The following is a 19,131-nucleotide window of genomic DNA, read 5'->3' as shown; positions in this document are numbered from 1 at the left end:
CGAGGCTCGTTCACAGGCAAGTCAGTGCGTGTGTCCGGCGGACTCGATGTCCGCCAGTCACACTGCGATCGCTCCTGTGAAGGGAGAAAGACAGAGCAGCTTGTGTAAACAAGCTGCCTGTCAGTTCTCCCTGTGTAAAAGTGGAGATCTGACCGTTCTACTATGTAGAACGGTTGATCTTTGCTTTTACACCAATAGGAATGTCCCTACACAGTAGAAAGCACGCCCCTAGGACACACTTAACCCCTCCCTGTCCAATAAAGTTAACCCCTTCCCTGCCAGTGTCATTTTTGCAGTAACAGTGCATATGTATAGCACTGATTACTGCAGTAATGTCACTGGTACCCCCAAAAGTGTCAAAAATGTCAGTCAAGGGTCCGATCTGTCCGCCGCAATGTCGCAGTACCGAAAAAAAAATCGCAGATCGCCGCCATTACGCGTTAAAAAAAAAAACACCAAAAATGACAAAAATCTTTCCCTTTGTTAGTAAACGCGATAACTTTTGCGCAAACCAATCAAAATACGCTTTTTGCGATTTTTTTTTTTTTTACCAAACATAGGTAGCATAAAACAAATTGGCCGAAAAATGTTAAAAAATTTTGATTTTTACTTTTTTTTTGGGGGAATTTCATATAAAAAAATGTGAAAAATATTGTTATTTTTGCAAAATTTACGCTCTTTTTTTGTTTATAGCGCGTGATCAAAAAATCGCACAGGTGATCAAATACCACCAAAAGAAAGCTCTGTTTGTGGGAAAAAAAGGACGTCAAATTCGTTTAGGTACAGCGTCGCACGACCGCGCAATTGTCCGTTAAAGTCGCGCAGTAAAAAATCGCAAAAAAACCCCTGGTCCTTTAGCAGCCAAATCCTCCGGGGCTTAAGTGGTTAACTACACTTTTAAAGTTTTTCAGTCTCCCCCTGAAAATAAAACAAATACTGTAGCTGCTGACTTTTTAATAAAAGGACACTTATCTGTCCAGCGACTTAGCGCCATCCTCACCCAGGCCAGTTTTTCTCTGGTCTTCGGGTCCCCAATGGCAGCATATTAAGGGAAAGCAGCTGTGACACCGTGCAGCTTCACAGACGGCTTCCCACTGCGCATGCCTGCTTCGTGAATGGTCCTACATCGTTTGATGTGTCCCAGGAGGCTGCTGGGTGCAAGGAGAGGGGGGGGGGGGGGGGTTAAACTTTTGTTTAGATTACCACTTTGGCAGAAGTGGGAGCGGATACCTGTCCAAACTAGGTAACCCCCCCTCGAAAAAAAATATTTTTAAATGTCCAAAAGGGGAGGAGAAAGGGTGAACTTACGCTTTTTGGTCTGAATTTTTTTGTTTGAGAAACGTATGTTCAATTTATTATTCATTATGAAACTGATGTTCATTTTTTGACCACGTTGAGCAGGATAGAAAATGTTTCTATAACAAACAAGTTTCTAAGAGTAAGTGCCGGTACACATTTCTGCGATGCGGGAACGCTGCGAATATACAGCGTGTTATCGCATCCGCACCCCTTGCAGTTAACACTGCCATATGCGATACGCTGGGGGTGTCAATTAAAAGTTAACGACACCCCCAGATCAGATCGCAGTGCGATCGGAAAAGGTGGCACAGAATCGGATCGCACTGGTGTGAACCACCATGCGATCCGATTCTGCTGCGGACCAAAAAAAAAGGGTCCTGTGCGAGATGGGTGTGATTACGGTGCGAATTCAGCCATACAAACTGTATGGCTGAATTTGCACCGCACAGAGATTGCATGTACAGTGCCTTGCGAAAGTATTTGGCCCCCTTGAACTTTGCGACCTTTTGCCACATTTCAGGCTTCAAACATAAAGATATAAAACTGTAATTTTTTGTGAAGAATCAACAACAAGTGGGACACAATCATGAAGTGGAATGAAATTTATTGGATATTTCAAACTTTGTTAACAAATAAAAAACTGAAAAATTGGGCGTGCAAAATTATTCAGCCCCTTTACTTTCAGTGCAGCAAACTCTCTCCAGAAGTTCAGTGAGGATCTCTGAATGATCCAATGTTGATCTAAATGACTAATGATGATAAATAGAATCCACCTGTGTGTAATCAAGTCTCCGTATAAATGTATCTGCACCGTGATAGTCTCAGAGGTCCGTTTAAAGCGCAGAGAGCATCATGAAGAAGAAGGAACACACCATGCAGGTCCGAGATACTGTTGTGGAGAAGTTTAAAGCTGGATTTGGATACGAAAAGATTTCCCAAGCTTTAAACATCCCAAGGAGCACTGTGCAAGCGATAATATTGAAATGGAAGGGGGATCAGACCACTGCAAATCTACAAAGACCTGGCCGTCCCTCTAAACTTTCAGCTCATACAAGGAGAAGACTGATCAGAGATGCAGCCAAGAGGCCCATGATCACTCTGGATGAACTGCAGAGATCTACAGCTGAGGTGGGAGACTCTGTCCATAGGACAACAATCAGTCGTATACTGCACAAATCTGGCCTTTATGGAAGAGTGGCAAGAAGAAAGCCATTTCTTAAAGATATCCATAAAAAGTGTAGTTTAAAATTTGCCACAAGCCACCTGGGACACACACCAAACATGTGGAAGAAGGTGCTTTGGTCAGATGGAACCAAAATCAAACTTTTTGGCAACAATGCAAAACGTTATGTTTGGCGTAAAAGCAACACCGCTCATCACCCTGAACACACCATCCCCACTGTGAAACATGGTGGTGGCAGCATCATGGTTTGGGCCTGCTTTTCTTCAGCAAGGACAGGGAAGATGGTTAAAATTGATGGGAAGATGGATGGAGCCAAATACAGGACCATTCTGGAAGAAAACCTGATGGAATCTGCAAAAGACCTGAGACTGGGACAGAGATTTGTCTTCCAACAAGACGATGATCCAAAAAATTTAATTGTTCACAAATAAACATATCCAGGTGTTAGAATGGCCAAGTTAAAGTCCAGACCTGAATCCAATCGAGAATCTGTGGAAAGAACTGAAAACTGCTGTTCACAAACGCTCTCCATCCAACCTCACTGAGCTCGAGCTGTTTTACAAGAAGGAATGGGCAAAAATTTTAGTCTCTCGATGTGCAAAACTGATAGAGACATATACCCCAAGCGACTTACAGCTGTAATCGCAGCAAAAGGTGGCGCTAAAAAGTATTAACTTAAGGGGGCTGAATAATTTTGCACGCCCAATTTTTCAGTTTTTTTATTTGTTAAAGTTTGAAATATCCAATAAATTTCATTTCACTTCATAATTGTGTCCCACGTGTTGCTTGATTGTAGTAGTGATTGTGTGTAGTTGTTGAAAATTACAGTTTTATATCTTTATGTTTGAAGCCTGAAATGTGGCAAAAGGTCGCAAAGTTCAAGGGGGCCGATTACTTTCGCAAGGCACTGTAATTTTAGGAGCAGTGCGCTCCCAATTACATGCGATCTCTGTGATTGCAGATATGTGAACCGGCACTAAATGTGGTTTTTTTTTTTTTTTTTTTTTTTTGAGAAATTCTGTTTCTTCCAAAATCAAATGTTAAAAGCAAAACAAAGTTTTGAAATACTTTTGAATGACTTTCATCAAATGTACTGAGAATATTTACACAAATCATTGTACGGAAATCTACTAACACATGGCCAGCTTAAGATGTGATCTAATGGACTTGCCTTGTGTGAATTTTCTTTAAAAGAAAAGTGCAGCAGTTAAACAAAAACGTATATACTCACCGAGATGGCGGTAGCTGTCCCCTGCCGGCTCTACATCGAGAACCGAGTGATCACAAATCTCTAATCGCTCAGGTCAAGGGTCCACTCCGAGGCTTGTTTAGGCTCTCAGCAGGGGGCTGAGAGACTTAGCCGGCTGCTGGTCCGGCGTCTGGACGTATCCAGACATTATTGTCGGGATCCTTCCGGAGCCTGCTGCGGCTGAGTGATGAACCTGGGTCACAGGAGTGCAGAATTAAGAGCTTTGGCTATCTTCTCTTTTATTTATGTGAACCTGTATTGCACTTAGTATATCTTCACTATGTATAATATTGCCACCACAGTATTAGCATTTGTAAAATGCGGCATGACTTTCATAGGAGGTTATCGGAGTATAGCTCAGGAAATGTTCTAATCCTCCCTCTTCCCTTCTTTCAAAGGTGTTCTAGAAATATCCAGGGCTTTGCGCCATTATACAGTCTCATGCACACACTAAACACAGTTCTAGTACAAATACGTGTAATCTACTTCAGTGGTGTAGACCGTAATCAAAGGTAAGATGGGAAGTATATAATTATGGTACATTATCCTTGGAACAGTTTGAGAAGATTTTTTTTAGTTATTACATACTCAAAAACTTGGAGAAAAAAGGCTGCTTAAAGCTGAACTCTGGAGGGGGGGTACCCTTGGAGTGGGTCCTTTGCCCCACTGCGGGGGTTAATTGCCTGATTTCTCGCTCCTGCAGGCTTTCTTCTCTTTGTGCGACCGATCCACTGAAGCCGCTTTCCTTGGCTGCCCAACCAGTCGCAGCTCTCTGATGTCTACCTGTACAATGCAGGGCCAGGATTCCTGCATTGTACAGAAGGACACTGAGGGCCCGCCCACCTGAAAGCATCAGACAACAGAAGAGAGTTCCCGCCGCCGAAGGACCGAAAAATAATGTAAAGTTAACCCTAGAATTAGTAGGGTTACTTTAACCACTTGAAGACCAAGACTTTTCTGCCACTTTTTTTTACAATTTTAAATCCATATTTCTTGCTAGAAAATTACCTTTAACCCCCAAACTTTATATATAATTTAGCAGACACCCTAGGGAATAAAATCGCAATATTTTCTATGTTACAGGGTATTTGTGCAGCGGCTTTTCAAATGCAATTTTTTTTGGGAAAAAAAAACACTTTAATGAATTAATAAACAAAACACAATATATACCCCAATTTGTTTGTAAAATATGAAAGATGATGTTACGCTGAGTAAATGGATACCTAACATGTCACGCGCTAAAATTGCACACGCTTATGGAATGGCGCCAAACTATGGTAATTAAAAATCTCCATAGTTACATAGTAGATGCGGTTGAATAAAGACAACAGTCCATCTAGTTCAACCTGTGTAGGTGTGTGTGGCCGTAATCATCTCTCATACCCCTGAAGGTTCTGATTCTTGAGATGTACATCTAAGAGTCTTCTGAAAGCCACCATACTTCCCGCAGAAACCACCTCTTGTGGTAGAGAATTCCACAATCTTGTAGCCCTAACAGTAAAGAACCCCCCACATTGCCTGAGGTTAAAACGCTTCTCCTCTAATCGCATTGTATGCCCACGAGTCCTCATGCAATCCTTTCGACTGAATAGCTTTTTTTTCTATGCTGAGATCACCATTGAGATATTTGTAAATTGCTATCATGTCCCCTCTCAGGCGTCTCTTCTCCAGGGAGAATAAATCAAGCGATTGCAGACGCTCTTTTAAGGTCCTCTAATCCCCTAATTAGTTTAGTTGCCCTTCTCTGGACTCTCTCCAGCTCCATCACATCCCTCCTGAGGACTGGCGACCAGAACTGGACAGAATACTCCATATGTGGCCGGACCAGAGTTTTATCATGTGGAGGGATTATAGTTTTATCTCTGGAATAGATCCCTTTATGCATGCTAATATTCTCCTGGCTTTAGCAGCTGCCGCTTGACATTGCATGCTATTGCTTAGTCTATCCTCTACCAGGACTCCCAGATCTTTCTCCATTTTTGATTCCCCCAAAGGTCCCCCCCCCCTAAAGTGTATTGTGCTTTTATGTTTTTAGTCCCCAAGTGCAAAACCTTACACTTCTCCACATTAAACCTCATTTGCCATGTCGTTGTCCACTCTTATTTTGTCCAGGTCATTCTGTAGGATATCGGATTCATGCTGTGCAGTTATTGCCCTGCCCAGTTGACGCTTTAAATTTTTTTTACAGGTTACCTGTTTATAGAGAAGGTCTAGTACTAGAATTATTGCTCTCACTCTGTTTGCGGCGATACCTCACATGGATGGTGCAAACATCAATTACATGTTTGTGTGCAAACTATGTATGCGTTTGCTTTTGAGTGCGAGCACGGAGGGATAGGGGTGCCTTACATTTTTTTTTTTTTTTTATTTATTTTATTTTTTATTTTTACAATGCCCCTTTCATTTTTTTTTTTGATCACTTTTATTCCTATTACAAGGAATGTATATATCCCTTGTAATAGAAATAAGCATGGCAGGTCCTCTATATGGAGACATCTAGGGTAAAAAAAAAACTCAAATCTCTCCTTTACCTTTAAAAGCAAAAGATTAAAAAAAAAAAAAAATGTTTTTGATCTTTTGGCTTTAAAAAAAAAAAAAATAGTTTACTTCCACTTTGTACCGGAATTGATGTCATGATGTTGCTCCGGTCCTCCAAGGCCATATTGGTGATCAAAGATGATGTAATCTTTTATCGCCTCTGTGACCAGCTGGCCGCACCATCAGATCTTTTCAGGGGTGCGCCGGTGGAAACGGTAAGCCTGAGAAAGCCTGGCGGAAGGGGGGGGGGGGTTGTCCCCCCCTGATATGTCCCTGCCCCCTTTCATGAAAAAGCCAGCCACCAGCTAAAGAAAAATACCAGGGTTATGGCTGATAGCTTCAGCCATAACCCCAGTAAACCATCTGCATGTAATATATACGTATTTCAGTCAGCAATTAGTTAAAGCAGAAGCTCACTTTTTGAACATGTTACATTTTCCACCCGTATTTATGGTGGAACGTTTTACACCCGTATTTATGGTGGAACGTTTTACACCCGTATTTATGGTGGAACGTTCTACACCCGTATTTATGGTGGAACGTTCTACACCCGTATTTATGGTGGAACATTTTACACCCGTATTTATGGTGTAACATTCTACACCCGTATTTATGGTGGAACATTTTACACCCGTATTTATGGTGTAACATTCTACACCCGTATTTATGGTGGAACGTTCTACACCCGTATTTATGGTGGAACGTTCTACACCCGTATTTATGATGGAACGTTCTACACCTGTATTTATGATGGAACGTTCTACACCCGTATTTATGGTGTAACGTTCTACATCCGTATTTATGGTGTAACGTTCTACACCAGTATTTATGGTGGAACGTTCTACACCAGTATTTATGGTGGAACGTTCTACACCAGTATTTATGGTGGAACGTTCTACACCAGTATTTATGGTGGAACGTTCTACACCCGTATTTATGGTGGAACGTTCTACACCCGTATTTATGGTGGAACGTTCTACACCCGTATTTATGGTGGAACGTTCTACACCCGTATTTATGGGGGAACGTTCTACACCCGTATTTATGGCGGAACATGTTACAGCAGCCACAGCCTCTTCCTCCCCTTTCCCACCATGTGACAGCGAGCCGAAGATCTTCTCTCCATGCCCTCTGTCACTTCTTGAAACAGGCAGGGATGGGCACTGTGAGGGTGGGTTAAAGGAGGAGAGGGACCAGACTGTCAAGAGTGGTTTAGGGGAGATGCGGGGCTGTAAGGATGTAGAAAGGGTGAGTAAGGGGCAAGAGCGCAGCTGACAGGGGCGGAGCAGAGGCCCTGGCAGGAACTTTCCCCTGTGTAGCTCTCAGTGAGACCATGGGGGTGTAGACTCCAGCCTCCTGCTCCGGGCTTCTGGAGCTCCTCCTACAGGATACACTGGGTGCGAGTCCAGGCCAAGCTGTCCGCGGTTGATTCAATCTCACCTCGGAGTAGTAACAGGTGGCACTGAATGGGGTCAGCTAATGGCTGTGATCCGGACAACCCCTGGACGCTCCAGTTCCTCCCCGGACAGGTTCTGACTGTGAGTGCAGTTTGGGCAGCCCAGGAGCCCGCTACTACCTGGACAGCCTGAAGCCGGTGCAGCCTCATTAGTAACTCCCCATCACTGCAGCCTCTTCACTGGACATCCGTGAAGAAGGAAAATTACTTATTTGCAAAGCTTTATAACAAATGAAGAAAAAGGCTTTTTTGTCTTTTTAATTTTTTGTTTTATTTCATGTATTTAGCAAAAAAGTAACCCAGTGATGAATAAATACCACCAAAAGAAAGCTCTATTTGTGTGGAAAGAAAATTGATAAAAAAGTGGTTAAAAAAACTGACTCCTACTTTTTTTAGCTGGGTTCAGAGCACATTTGTCAAGCCCTGGGTTTAAGTATCCTGGATTTCAGAGATCTTTGTGCATTAGATGATTCTGGTGAAATAGAAAACTTTTAGAATCCAGGTCCTTCTAGACTTGTACCCATAAGACACAGAATCGTTTTCCCTGCAGTTTGTCACAAATTAGCAAGTCAATTAACACCATACAGGTAGAGCGAGAAATTAGGATGTCATAAACTCCTGAATGGAAGACGTCTGTGCAGCAGTAAACACTCTTAAAATAGGAGCGGGGAGAGACTTGTCAGAAATGTTATTTTCTAATTAGTCTGAATGCCATTCCCATCATTCTTACTGGCCTTGGCGCCTCTGGCATTCACGTTTCCTCCCAGAGTGCTGAGTCGGCGCATATTGGTTTTTGCTGTCTTGATAATGAGAATACAGTATTGCTGGCATTGGATTGTAGTATTGCAGTATTGTAGGCAATGTGCAGAACATTGGCTAAGAATGGCAGTGGGGAATTATGGGACCATCCTTCAGCCAGTGCTGAGATTGGAGAATCGAGCCCTGCCCGTTCAGATCTTGTTTTTATGCAAACGATTAGACTCCCAACTGCAATAAGAAAGCCCTCTGTTAGCTCGAAGCTCTTTTTATTGTCCCCTATGCGTGAAGCATTGTTTGCTGATAGCTGGAACAATGTTTATTACCGCTCTTAGCATTTTATTATTTGCAACAAATGGAAGCAATTGTACAAAGAGTGCAACAAATTTCAGAGTCTGGCTGCTGTCCAGCAGGTCATGTGTACTCATTTACATGCAGAAAAATGTGTACACAGGAACATTGCAAGTGTTTGCTATCACAGATGAGGCAATATATGTGGCCAATAAGAAGATACTTTTCCTCCACTACAAAAGTTAAATCGTTTTTTTTTGTTTTTTCCCCACTTCATCACACACGGACTACAGTGGTGCATTTTCTACATTGGAGTGTCACTTTCCCTGCTGATATTTTACTTTTGTTTTATAGATTGCAGCATGGAGAAGTAAGACTTCAGCTGGAAGAGGCAGTTCAATTCTATTCCCATAACCTGCATGTCTTCTGTTGACATACATAGTTGACCGTTGTGTCTAGATCAGTTGTCTCCAAACTTTGACCCATTGCGTGCCTTGAGGCACTATTCCTGAAATGACTCCAACAATGAGGCACTATTCTTGAATTGACACCAACAATGGGACTTAATTCTAAAATAAATAGAGGAACACTATTCCTTCCGCAGACACCATAGGTAGGACAATATTTCTCCTACCAATGGCGGGGCACTGTTTCTTCCACTGATATCAAAGTTGGGGGGCTGTTCTTCCCGCTGACACCAGTGGTGGGGCACTATTGCTACCAATGACACCAAAGATGGGGCACTATTTTTCTTACTGATACCAACGATGAGGTACTATTCCTTCTACTGATACCGACAAAAGGGGCACTGCTCCTCCCACTGACGTCAGTTGTGGGGCACTATTCTTTCCACATACACCAACGATAAAGAAGTATTCCTTCCACTGACTCTGTTCATCCTAGTAACTCCAAAGATAGGGCACTATTCCTCCTACTGATACCAACGATGGGGCATTATTCCTTCCACTGACACGGGTGGGGCACTGTTCCTTCCACTGATATCAAGGGTGGGGCACTGTTCTTCCCGCTGGCACCAGTCATGGGGCACTAGTCCTCCAACTGACAACAGTGGTGGGGCAATATTATTCTTACTAATGCCAACAATGAGGCACTATTCCTTCCACTGGCATCAATGATGGGGCAGTTTCCTTCCACTGACACCATTCCTCCTAGTAACTCCAAAGATGGGGTACTATTCCTACTACTGATACCAATGATGGGTCACTGTTCCTCCTACTGACACCAAAGATGGGGCTCATTTACACTTGCTTTGACTTCAACACACATAAAGCGCCTACTGCTTCAACATGCTTTTTTTTGCTTTTGGTGATGCTTCATTGATGCTTTTTTGAAACTTTATTGCAGCTTGAAAAATGCTGTGTGTGAGAGTTAATTTTCTATTTGTTTTAAAGGGGCCCAGTGGAACCCCCAGCTCATTGGTACCCTCATTCAGTAGATCTCCAGCTCATTGGTACCCTCGTTTAGCAGATCCCTGCTCACACCACTCTTAAAAAAAAGCATGTCCAATGGCACATTTTAAAGCAAGTGTAAATGAGTCCTTACTCTTTCTGACACCATTGTTGGGAGCAGGGCAGCCATCGGAAATTTTGGGGCCCCTTACACAGCTTTAGGCCTGGACCTGACCAACAATATTCCGCAGGACCCCCCACTGGCTGTCCCACCAAGTCCCATCCCATGTCCTCTTTCATCCCATTCCTTCTCCATCCCATCTACCCAATCCCAAGTCCTCCTGCAGTCTCATCTTCTCCATCCCATGTCCTCCTCCTCCAATCCTATCGCCTCCATCCCGTCTCCTCTCTCTTGCACTGTGCACACTTCCTGGTTGCTGGGGTCCGGGCCCCTCCTGACGCTCAGGCCCCATTCAGGTATATCACCTTTACCCCCCCCCCCCCTGATGGCACCCCTGGTTGGGGGACAATTCTTTCTACTGACACCAACAATAGGGCACTCTTCCTTCACTGACACCAAAGATGGGGCACTATGCCTCACACTGACAACAATGGTGGGGCACATTTCCTTCTACTGACCATAGGTGCTATGTAATGTTTTTTTTTCCTCTGGCCACCAAGCCCGACGCTGGGGAAGTTTCTACTCCCACAGACCACAGTCTAGCCTCCCTAAAGTCTGAAGGACAGTAAACTGGCCCTTTGTTTAGGATGTATGGAGACCCCTGATCTAGATTGATAAGATTGCATGACTTTTTTTTTTTTTTGCCATGCAGCCTATGAAGACAGTGTGAGTGAATACAGTTTCTATAAAGATTTTATGAGCACAGTATTTTCTTACTAGTCACCAGATCCCTTTATGCCCTATGCAGTGAAAAACACCGACTCTGTAAAAAATATTGTAATGCACTGATATACGCTCTGGCTTATAGTCTTTATTTCTTCATACTCTTTTGTCAGTTTGTACTGTTGATTCAGAAGCCTTAACTCTTGCCAGTTACTTGCCTGCTGTCTTAATGCGGCCTGCATGGGCTTGATGGATGCAGGGATCCCTATGCGCACCCTTTTTTGTGGTATCACATGTGCACTGGATGCCGATGATCAGTTAACCCTCGACCCCGGTTCTAAACAGCAAAAGGTCAGTCAATAAACCATTTTGGTGAACATTTAATTATTCTGTAATATGTTTTTTAAGGATATTGATTTCTGGCTGCAGACAGGACCACTGCTATCTGTGTAAAGCTTGGCCAATGCGTTGGTAGAATTTCGTTTTTGTTTTCAGAACCTTCATTCATTTTCTAGTAGCTAGTGGAGTCAAACTTTAACGTTTGTTTTCAACTATAGTGAAGAAAAAATTTGAAGGAGCAGGATGGAAAATTTCTAACAGGGAATGTGAATTTTGGAAATTCATTCATTCCAAAATCGAATGTTAAAAGCAAACGTTTTCTGAAGCACTTTTAATAGTATTTGTCAAGTAATTGAATGTGCTGATATCCAGCTTAAGGCAGGCCATACGTTATGCAACCACAGGCTGAAGTAAAGAAAATTGCTTTATTCCCCCATCAACACAATTGGAGATAGAGCTCCTGCTTGCTACTGATTGACTAGCTCTAACTCTGACTTTATAGATTACTAAACATTAAGCCCGTTAAATTAACGGGCGCTAGAACATATGTAGCGTCCCTGTTGCCCTAGCAACATCGGGGGCATGCGCAGAGCTGACCATGCGGCTCTCGCGTGCTAGCGCGCACCCGCCGCGTGCCCGCGCACACCCGCCGCTTCAACATTTTCGCCCGGCCGCCAAAGTCTCTGCGCTCCAAGTCCCAAGGGCTGTCCGTGGGGCACATGCGCAGTAACGCAATCCCACAGACACATGGACTGGACGCAGAGACACTTGTACTTTATATAGTATAAGATAAGATTACAATGGGGGGGAGGGGGTGTGACCTGTCTGTGTAATGGGGGGGGGGGTCTCCATGGTGACGGTGAGGTGAAGTTGTGTCGGGCCGCTCACCTGTGTGATGATATGACAGGAGGAAGGGGGAGGGGATGTCGTTCACCTGTACAGTAGAGGTGTACAGCCCTATATCAGGGCGGTGGCGGGCCCTCTCCGGGTGGTGATATCCGCCCTCCTCGCCCGAGCTCCTCTGCGCTCCCCTGCCGCTCAAATCCCAGTTGCCTGACTCGTCTTTGTCTCCCGGCCGCCATGTTGACACTCAGCACCGTGCACCTTCCACCCCCCCCACCTCAACTCGCGCTCTCTCTCTCTCTCTCTCTCTCTCTCTCTCTCTCTCTCTCTCTCTCTCTCTCTCTCTCTCTCTCTCTCTCTCTCTCTCTCTCTTACACTCACACACACACACACACACACACACACACACACACACACACACTGGCCGAGCGGCCCCGCGTGGGGGGAACTCTGGGAGTTGTAGTTGCCGACAGCGCCGGCTTCTCCCCGGGGAGCGAGGTGTCGGGACTACATCTCCCAGAGAGCAGCGCGGGCAGCCTGGGCGGGGCATTACGGGGGGAGGCGGGGCTCAGCTCATGCCCTAACAGACTGAAGTAGGGCGGGGCGAAGGCGCTCGCCGCTTCTACATTTTCGCCCAGCCGCCCGAAGTCTCTGCGCAGCAAGTCCCAACAGCTGTCCGTGAGGCACATGCGCAGTAGCGCAATCCCACGGAGACAGGGACTGGACGCTGAGACACTTGTACTTTATATAGTAAGATAGTAGGGATTGCAAGAACCCAGAAAAGTAAGACTTTGTCTGATGAATATTTTCAGCACCCTAAATTTAGAGCTCAACTTCAGGCAATTAAAAAGTTATCCTTTGTGGGGCTACACCTGCACTGAAAAGGTTAATCACTCGTTTGGGTCTAGGGCAGCCTTTCTCAGCCTTTTTAACACAGAGAAACCCATGGAATAATTTTCAGGTCTCAGGTAACCCCTGCTAAAAATGACTTTATTTACAACTCATGATACATTAGTGTGATGGTTCGTGGGAAGAATGCTCCGTACACTTGTGGGCATTGGGAAGAATTACCTTCTTCCAGATAGCTAAAAAGATCAATGGTGTCAGGGGAACTTATCTGAGAGGCAGAAATTGCCCATTGCTCAAGGAACCCCTAGCAACCCCTGGAGGAACCCTGGTTGAGAACCACTGGTCTAGGGGATGTAAAAAGAGATTTACCTACCCTGTCTTCTGCTTCTCCCTTCTAGTAGACTGGTCCTCACCACATCTTATCCCCTGTGCTCCAATGGTCTATGGTCCTGGCATCCTCAAAACCAAATGTCTATAGCCTTGCATCAGACATGATGACGCCGAGGGACAGTTCACCACCGGAGCATAGAGGAGCACCATGTGCTAACGGTTCAAAGGATCAGGTAAGTAAAAGCGCTTCTCCTCTCTCCTAGACAAAAGCCATTGCAAGGGATAATTTTAAAGTTTCCTGGAGTTGGGCTTTAAAAGCGAAGTTAACCCATCAGTGCCCTCACAGTTCATTGAGAACTACAAGCTGTCTGCTGCAGTGAAAAATGCTAATTGTAGTTCATTCATTCACGGAACTCTGTGAATAATTGACACAGCTGTGTGGGCGGAGCCCTGCACAGCCGCTCTGTTTTTAAATTGTTACAGTGAGTGCGGGAAGAAGAACCGCCGCCCTCTGTCAGAAGGGGGGGGGGGGGTGTTGCGTGTTGTGGGGATACTGCTGGAGCTTGTTACACCCTGTGTAACGTGTAATATGCTCCCAGAGGTGAACTTATCCTTTAAGTCGTTTTTGTGTTTGCCTTTACCTTTCTGTAAAGCGAACACCTTATTCAGTAAACTGAAATGTATTAAAAAACTTGATGTAATATTAGGTGTTATGTTGTATTACCAGGAGAGCCGTGCGGTGTTAACCCTTGCAATAGAGAGTACAGAGAATAAGGTGTTAATGGTTTCCTCCCGAGGCATGTTTTCACCTGCAGAGGTAAGGTTATATGATTTTTATATACTTCTCTTTTTATTACAAGGGGAGTTCAAGCTTCCCCCTCCTCCTAATGCAGACATAATGTAGAGCTCTCCATTCCTCCTAATACACAGACATTGCAGAACTCTCATGTAACCCTAATATACAGACTTTAGCACATAATGGCCCCTTGCCCTCCTCTTAGTACATTTATGTTGTAGAAAACGCACAGTACTATAATGCACTGATATCAAGACACAGACTTCTCCTTCTAATACACAAGACTTCTGGAAGTGCTGACCCTCTTTGTCCTCTTATTACACTAACACTGCTTCCCTTATTAAACCAATGGGGCCCCTTGCCTTCTGATGCACAGGCATCTTACCATAGTATTAATACATCCAGCCTGGGTTATGATCTGCAACAATAATCCTAGCATGCACAACTGTAAAGTGAGCGATCTGTAGCTGCAGTGTTTGGCTCCTGACACTAACACGCCTTCCCTTATTAAACCAATGGGGCCCCTTGCCTTCTGATGCACAGGCATCTTACCATAGTATTAATACATCCAGCCTTGGTTATGATCTGCAACAATAATCCTAGCATGCACAACTGTAAAGTGAGCGATCTGTAGCTGCAGTGTTTGGCTCCTGAGTGTGGATGGCTCCTCTGTATTATGCAGACGGATGTGTCGTTTTGAAATGCTTGGATGGTCATGGTGCTGCATTATGCTATCATTTGTATTTTTGGACAGTACTGAGTGGCCTCTATAGAGTGATGAGATTTCTGGCAGTCTCTCAGTCGGCGCAGTAATGCCGTCTCCAGATGACCCATGGCTGCTCTGCTGAGTGGTTTGGAGAATGCACTATGCTGCAGACACTTCTTGGGTCAGTCCTTGGTGAGCCGTACGAAATGGAACACTTGTAGAAGCTGCATACGAAAGCAAAAATTAAAACATCTTTGCAATGGAGAGTATGAGAACACAGTGGGGTTGATTTTCTAAAGGCAAATAGATTGCACTTTGCAGTTGCTCCAGAGCTTAGTAAATGAGCAGAATCTCTACTGATTTCCATCATCCAATCATGTGCAAGCAAAAATTGTTTTTTTTTTTTTTATTTTCCCCACATGTGATTGGGTATTGTTTTCAAAGTGAATCTTTCCCTCCTTTACTATGCTCTGGAGCAACACATTGGCTTTTATGTGCTGTTCCAGTACTGACCATGCATACATTTTTACATCCATCTGTCCTACTCATTTGCAGCATTATTACAACACCTGCAGAATACCATTTACCTCCATATAACTTCCATACTGACATCACACAGCTCTGTCTGTGCTCACGTACCCAAACTGGTAACCTCAAACCCAGGTAATTACAAGTCTCCCTTGTAAATGGTGGCCGATTAGGCTGTGCTTGAACTGAACTTGTAGTTCCTGGGTGAACTGTAAATCCAGCCATAGACAGATTGAATCTTGGCCGGTTCAGCAGGGATTGTCTAAGGATTCCATCCATCTATGAGAAGGCTGGCTATTCCCAAGTCGATCTATCGATTGGCTTCGGTACAACCAGCCTGTTGGATTTTTAGATGCAATTACTACCGGCAGCTATAGCCACTGCAGTATTCATTGTGTTTAGAATACAATAGGGAGTGATTTCCACATCGACACTGACTATGGTAATGGGGGAATCGAACGAGTTTGGAAGGAAAGAAAATCGCATAATCTATGGGCTGCTTTAGACTACTCAGTTCCTCTACTGGTGCTGCTGGCACCACTTTGTAGCCCTAGACCTCTGTTTTATACTGTAGTCCTTCTCTCCTGCTCCTCTGATTCCTCACACTGCTGTCCGTACACCTATACATCATGGAAATAATCTCTGCCAAATATCTGACTTCCAGCTGTTGATGAATTTCCGACTGATAATACACCGGCCATGTTTTTACCTATTATAGTCCTGGTGGGGTGCCAAAAAATTCATAGCATTCAGAATGACTGCTGCCTCTTTCTATCCTATCATATGTAATCTCTGTACAAATCTCTCTCTGCTAGAGTCCATCTTGCTTTATCTCATAACTTATAGATTGTCCCTGCTGAATTCTGATTACATGGACCATAAACCTCTGTATGTGGCGCCCATCATTGCCTGCAATAGCTCACGTCTGTCATTGTGACCCTGAGCAGATGGCATAGAGTCTGTCTCACAGCTCCCTGCTGTCACCTTGCTGCAAGAAGAATGCTTACTCTGGCCTGTGACACCCTGCAGTAGCAATGACAGACTACAATGTCGCAGCTACCTTCTGTGTCACCCTGCGGAGGGAGAGACAGACTCCATTTCTTAAAGCTCCTTTCTGGGAAGGATAAATAGCCCATCCTCCAATGGGGTGGGAGTGTAGGCACCATGAATCATAGCTTCTGTCACCAGGCAGTAGGAGAGAAAGACTGTCTGTGTCACCCTGCAATGGGAGGGATAGAGTCCATATCTAATAATTCCCTTCTGTGCCACCCTCCAGTACAGAATGGGGACAGCCACCATGTCTCATAGTCTGTGTCTGTCTCTGTCTGTCACCCTGTCATGGTCAGAACAGCTTCAGTGTCACTGTTTCCTCCTTCACCCTGTGATGAAAGTGATAGACTCAATATATCACAGCTATGTCACCCTGCAGTGGGAGGGACAGACTCCACTTTTTCACAGCCCCCTTCTGTGGGTGTCACCCTGCTGTGGGGGTACAGACTCCATATCCCATAGCCCCCTTCTATCAGTGTCACCCTGCAGTGGCAGGGACAGACTCCATGTCCTATAGTCCCTATTCTGTCAGTGTCACCCTACAGTGGGGGTGCAGACTCCATGTCCCATAGCCCCCTTCTGTGGATGTCACCCTGCACTGGGAGGGACAGACTCTGGTGGCTTCTATGGGTGTCACCCAGCAGTGGTAGGGACAGAAGCCACGTTTCACAGCCCTCTTCTGTTTGTGTAACCCTACAGTGGGGGTATAGGCTTCATATCCCATAGCTACCTACTTTCGGTGTCACCCTGCAGTGGGAGTACAGACTCCATGTCCCATAGCCCTCTTCAATGGTGTCACCCTGCAGTGGGGGGGGGAGACTCCATGTCCCATAGCCCTCTTCTGTTGGAGTCACCCTGCAGTGGGGCTACAGACTCCATGTCCCATAGCTACCTTCTATCGTTGACACTCTGCAGTGGGAGGGACAGACTCCACGTTTCACAGCCCCCTTCTGTCGGTGTCACCCTGCAGTGAGAGGGAAAGAGACACACACGTCTCATAGCCCTCTTCTGTTGGTCATCCTGCAGTGGGGGTACAGACTCCATGTCCCATAGCCTCCTTCTTTCTGTGTCACCCTGCAGTGGGGGTAAAGACTCCCTGTCCCATAGCCCCCTTCTGTGGGTGTCACCCTACAGTGGGGGTATAGACTCTTTCCCATAGCCCCTTCTGTGGGTGTCACCCTGCAGTGGGGGTATAGACTCTCTGTCCCATAGCCCCCTTCTGTGGGTGTCACCCTGCAGTGGGGGTATAGACTCTCTGTCCCATAGCCCCCTTCTGTGGGTGTCACTCTGCAGTGGGGATATAGACTCTGTCCCATAGCCCCCTTCTGTGGGTGTCACCCTGCAGTGGGGGTACAGACTCTTTCCCATAGCCCCCTTCAGTCGATGTCACCCTGCAGTGGGGGTAAAGATTTCCTGTCCCTTAGCCCCCTTCTGTGGGTGTCACCCTGCATTGGGGGTATAGAGTCCCTGTCCCTTAGCCCCCTTCTGTGGGTGTCACCCTGCATTGGGGGTATAGAGTCCCTGTCCCTTAGCCCCTTTCAGTCGATGTCACCCTGCAGTGGGCTGATTTTGCTGGCCTCATACCTTTTTTCTCCATCACCCAGCAGTGGGGGAGGCACTTGTGGTATTCATCTTTCCCACTTGTCTGTGTGCCATGTGTACAGATTCTCGCTCTCCTGTGTTAGTAGAACTCGCCCCCCCTAGGCAGTAAGAGAGTGAGAGACAATTTAATAAAATGATGTTAAGAGAATCATTAAAATTGAACGAATAGCTGCAGCTCCCTCTGGCAGTTCATAAAGTGAGCGGGTGGATACGGGGAGGGGGGGAGGGGGGCGGTGGGTGCGGGGAGCCTGGGGGTTTAATAATGTGTCTTCTACTTCATGTGTAATACAGATAGCTGGCTTTCCTCTCTCCTTCCAGCTCCAGCAGTGTATTGCCGCTGCCCAGATCTCTGCCCAAAAAATCTTCCAGTTCTACAGGGACTCTGTGAAGAGGAGATATTCCAAATCGTGACCAAGGAGACCTTCAGCTGCTTCATCCTGGAAGGAATCTTTGTACATACATCTGAATTAACCTTTATTTCCTTATGCTAGAAAGAATTCTCCTGGCCCCTTATTATTTTATACTTACTAAGTGTTTTTTTTTTTTTTCTTAATATGCTTTTGTCCATGGCTTACCAATCATCTGCCTGCGTTCAGCCCACCTTATCTGTCATTGTGATGAAGCACCCAGCATCCCTTAAAGGAGAACATCCGTTACATTGGAATTTGCATAATCTCAGGTTGTGTATGTATTTGGATTAGAAGTGAACATCAGATTTAAAGTGGACCGATCAAAACAATCACACAATGCATATGAATCATTTTTTACATTTTTTAGTAAAATGAATAAGGGTCATGAATAAAAAAAAATATACTGTTCCCAAACTCTGTCCTAAAGTGTTACTGAACCCACAAAAGTAAAATCGGTCTTTATATGCAGTAAAGCATGCTTGTTATACTCCTTGTGGAACCTAAGGGGTTGATCCTGCCCATTGTGTAAAAAGGCTGTTTGATCCTGTCTTCTCTGATCCTCCCCTTATTCTACAGTCCCCAATCTGACTGCTGATAGTAAAGAGTCTTGGGGGCGCCCTGCACATGCTCAGTTTGGTGTGCATTGCTAGAGC

At 45.1% G+C, this 19,131-nt stretch overlaps 1 protein-coding gene across 1 annotated transcript in view; it reads left to right on the top strand.

Annotated features, from left to right (window-relative positions):
* Nucleotides 1-18,603, top strand: part of EXOSC5 (exosome component 5) — a 41,602-nt gene extending 22,999 nt beyond the window's left edge. The window contains exons 4-6 of the mRNA XM_082263762.1: nt 11,236-11,376; nt 14,114-14,203; nt 18,387-18,603. Of these exons, the coding sequence (XP_082119888.1) occupies nt 11,236-11,376; nt 14,114-14,203; nt 18,387-18,479 (324 nt within the window). The 3' untranslated portion in view covers nt 18,480-18,603. The remainder of the gene's footprint in view (nt 1-11,235; nt 11,377-14,113; nt 14,204-18,386) is intronic.
* Nucleotides 18,604-19,131: the final 528 nt, after the last annotated feature.

Source organism: Pelophylax lessonae, assembly GCF_965119305.1.
Source record: "Pelophylax lessonae genome assembly, chromosome: 7".
NCBI lineage: Eukaryota > Metazoa > Chordata > Amphibia > Anura > Ranidae > Pelophylax > Pelophylax lessonae.
Note: the sequence above shows the minus strand (reverse complement) of the source record. Positions and strands in the feature narration are given on the sequence as shown.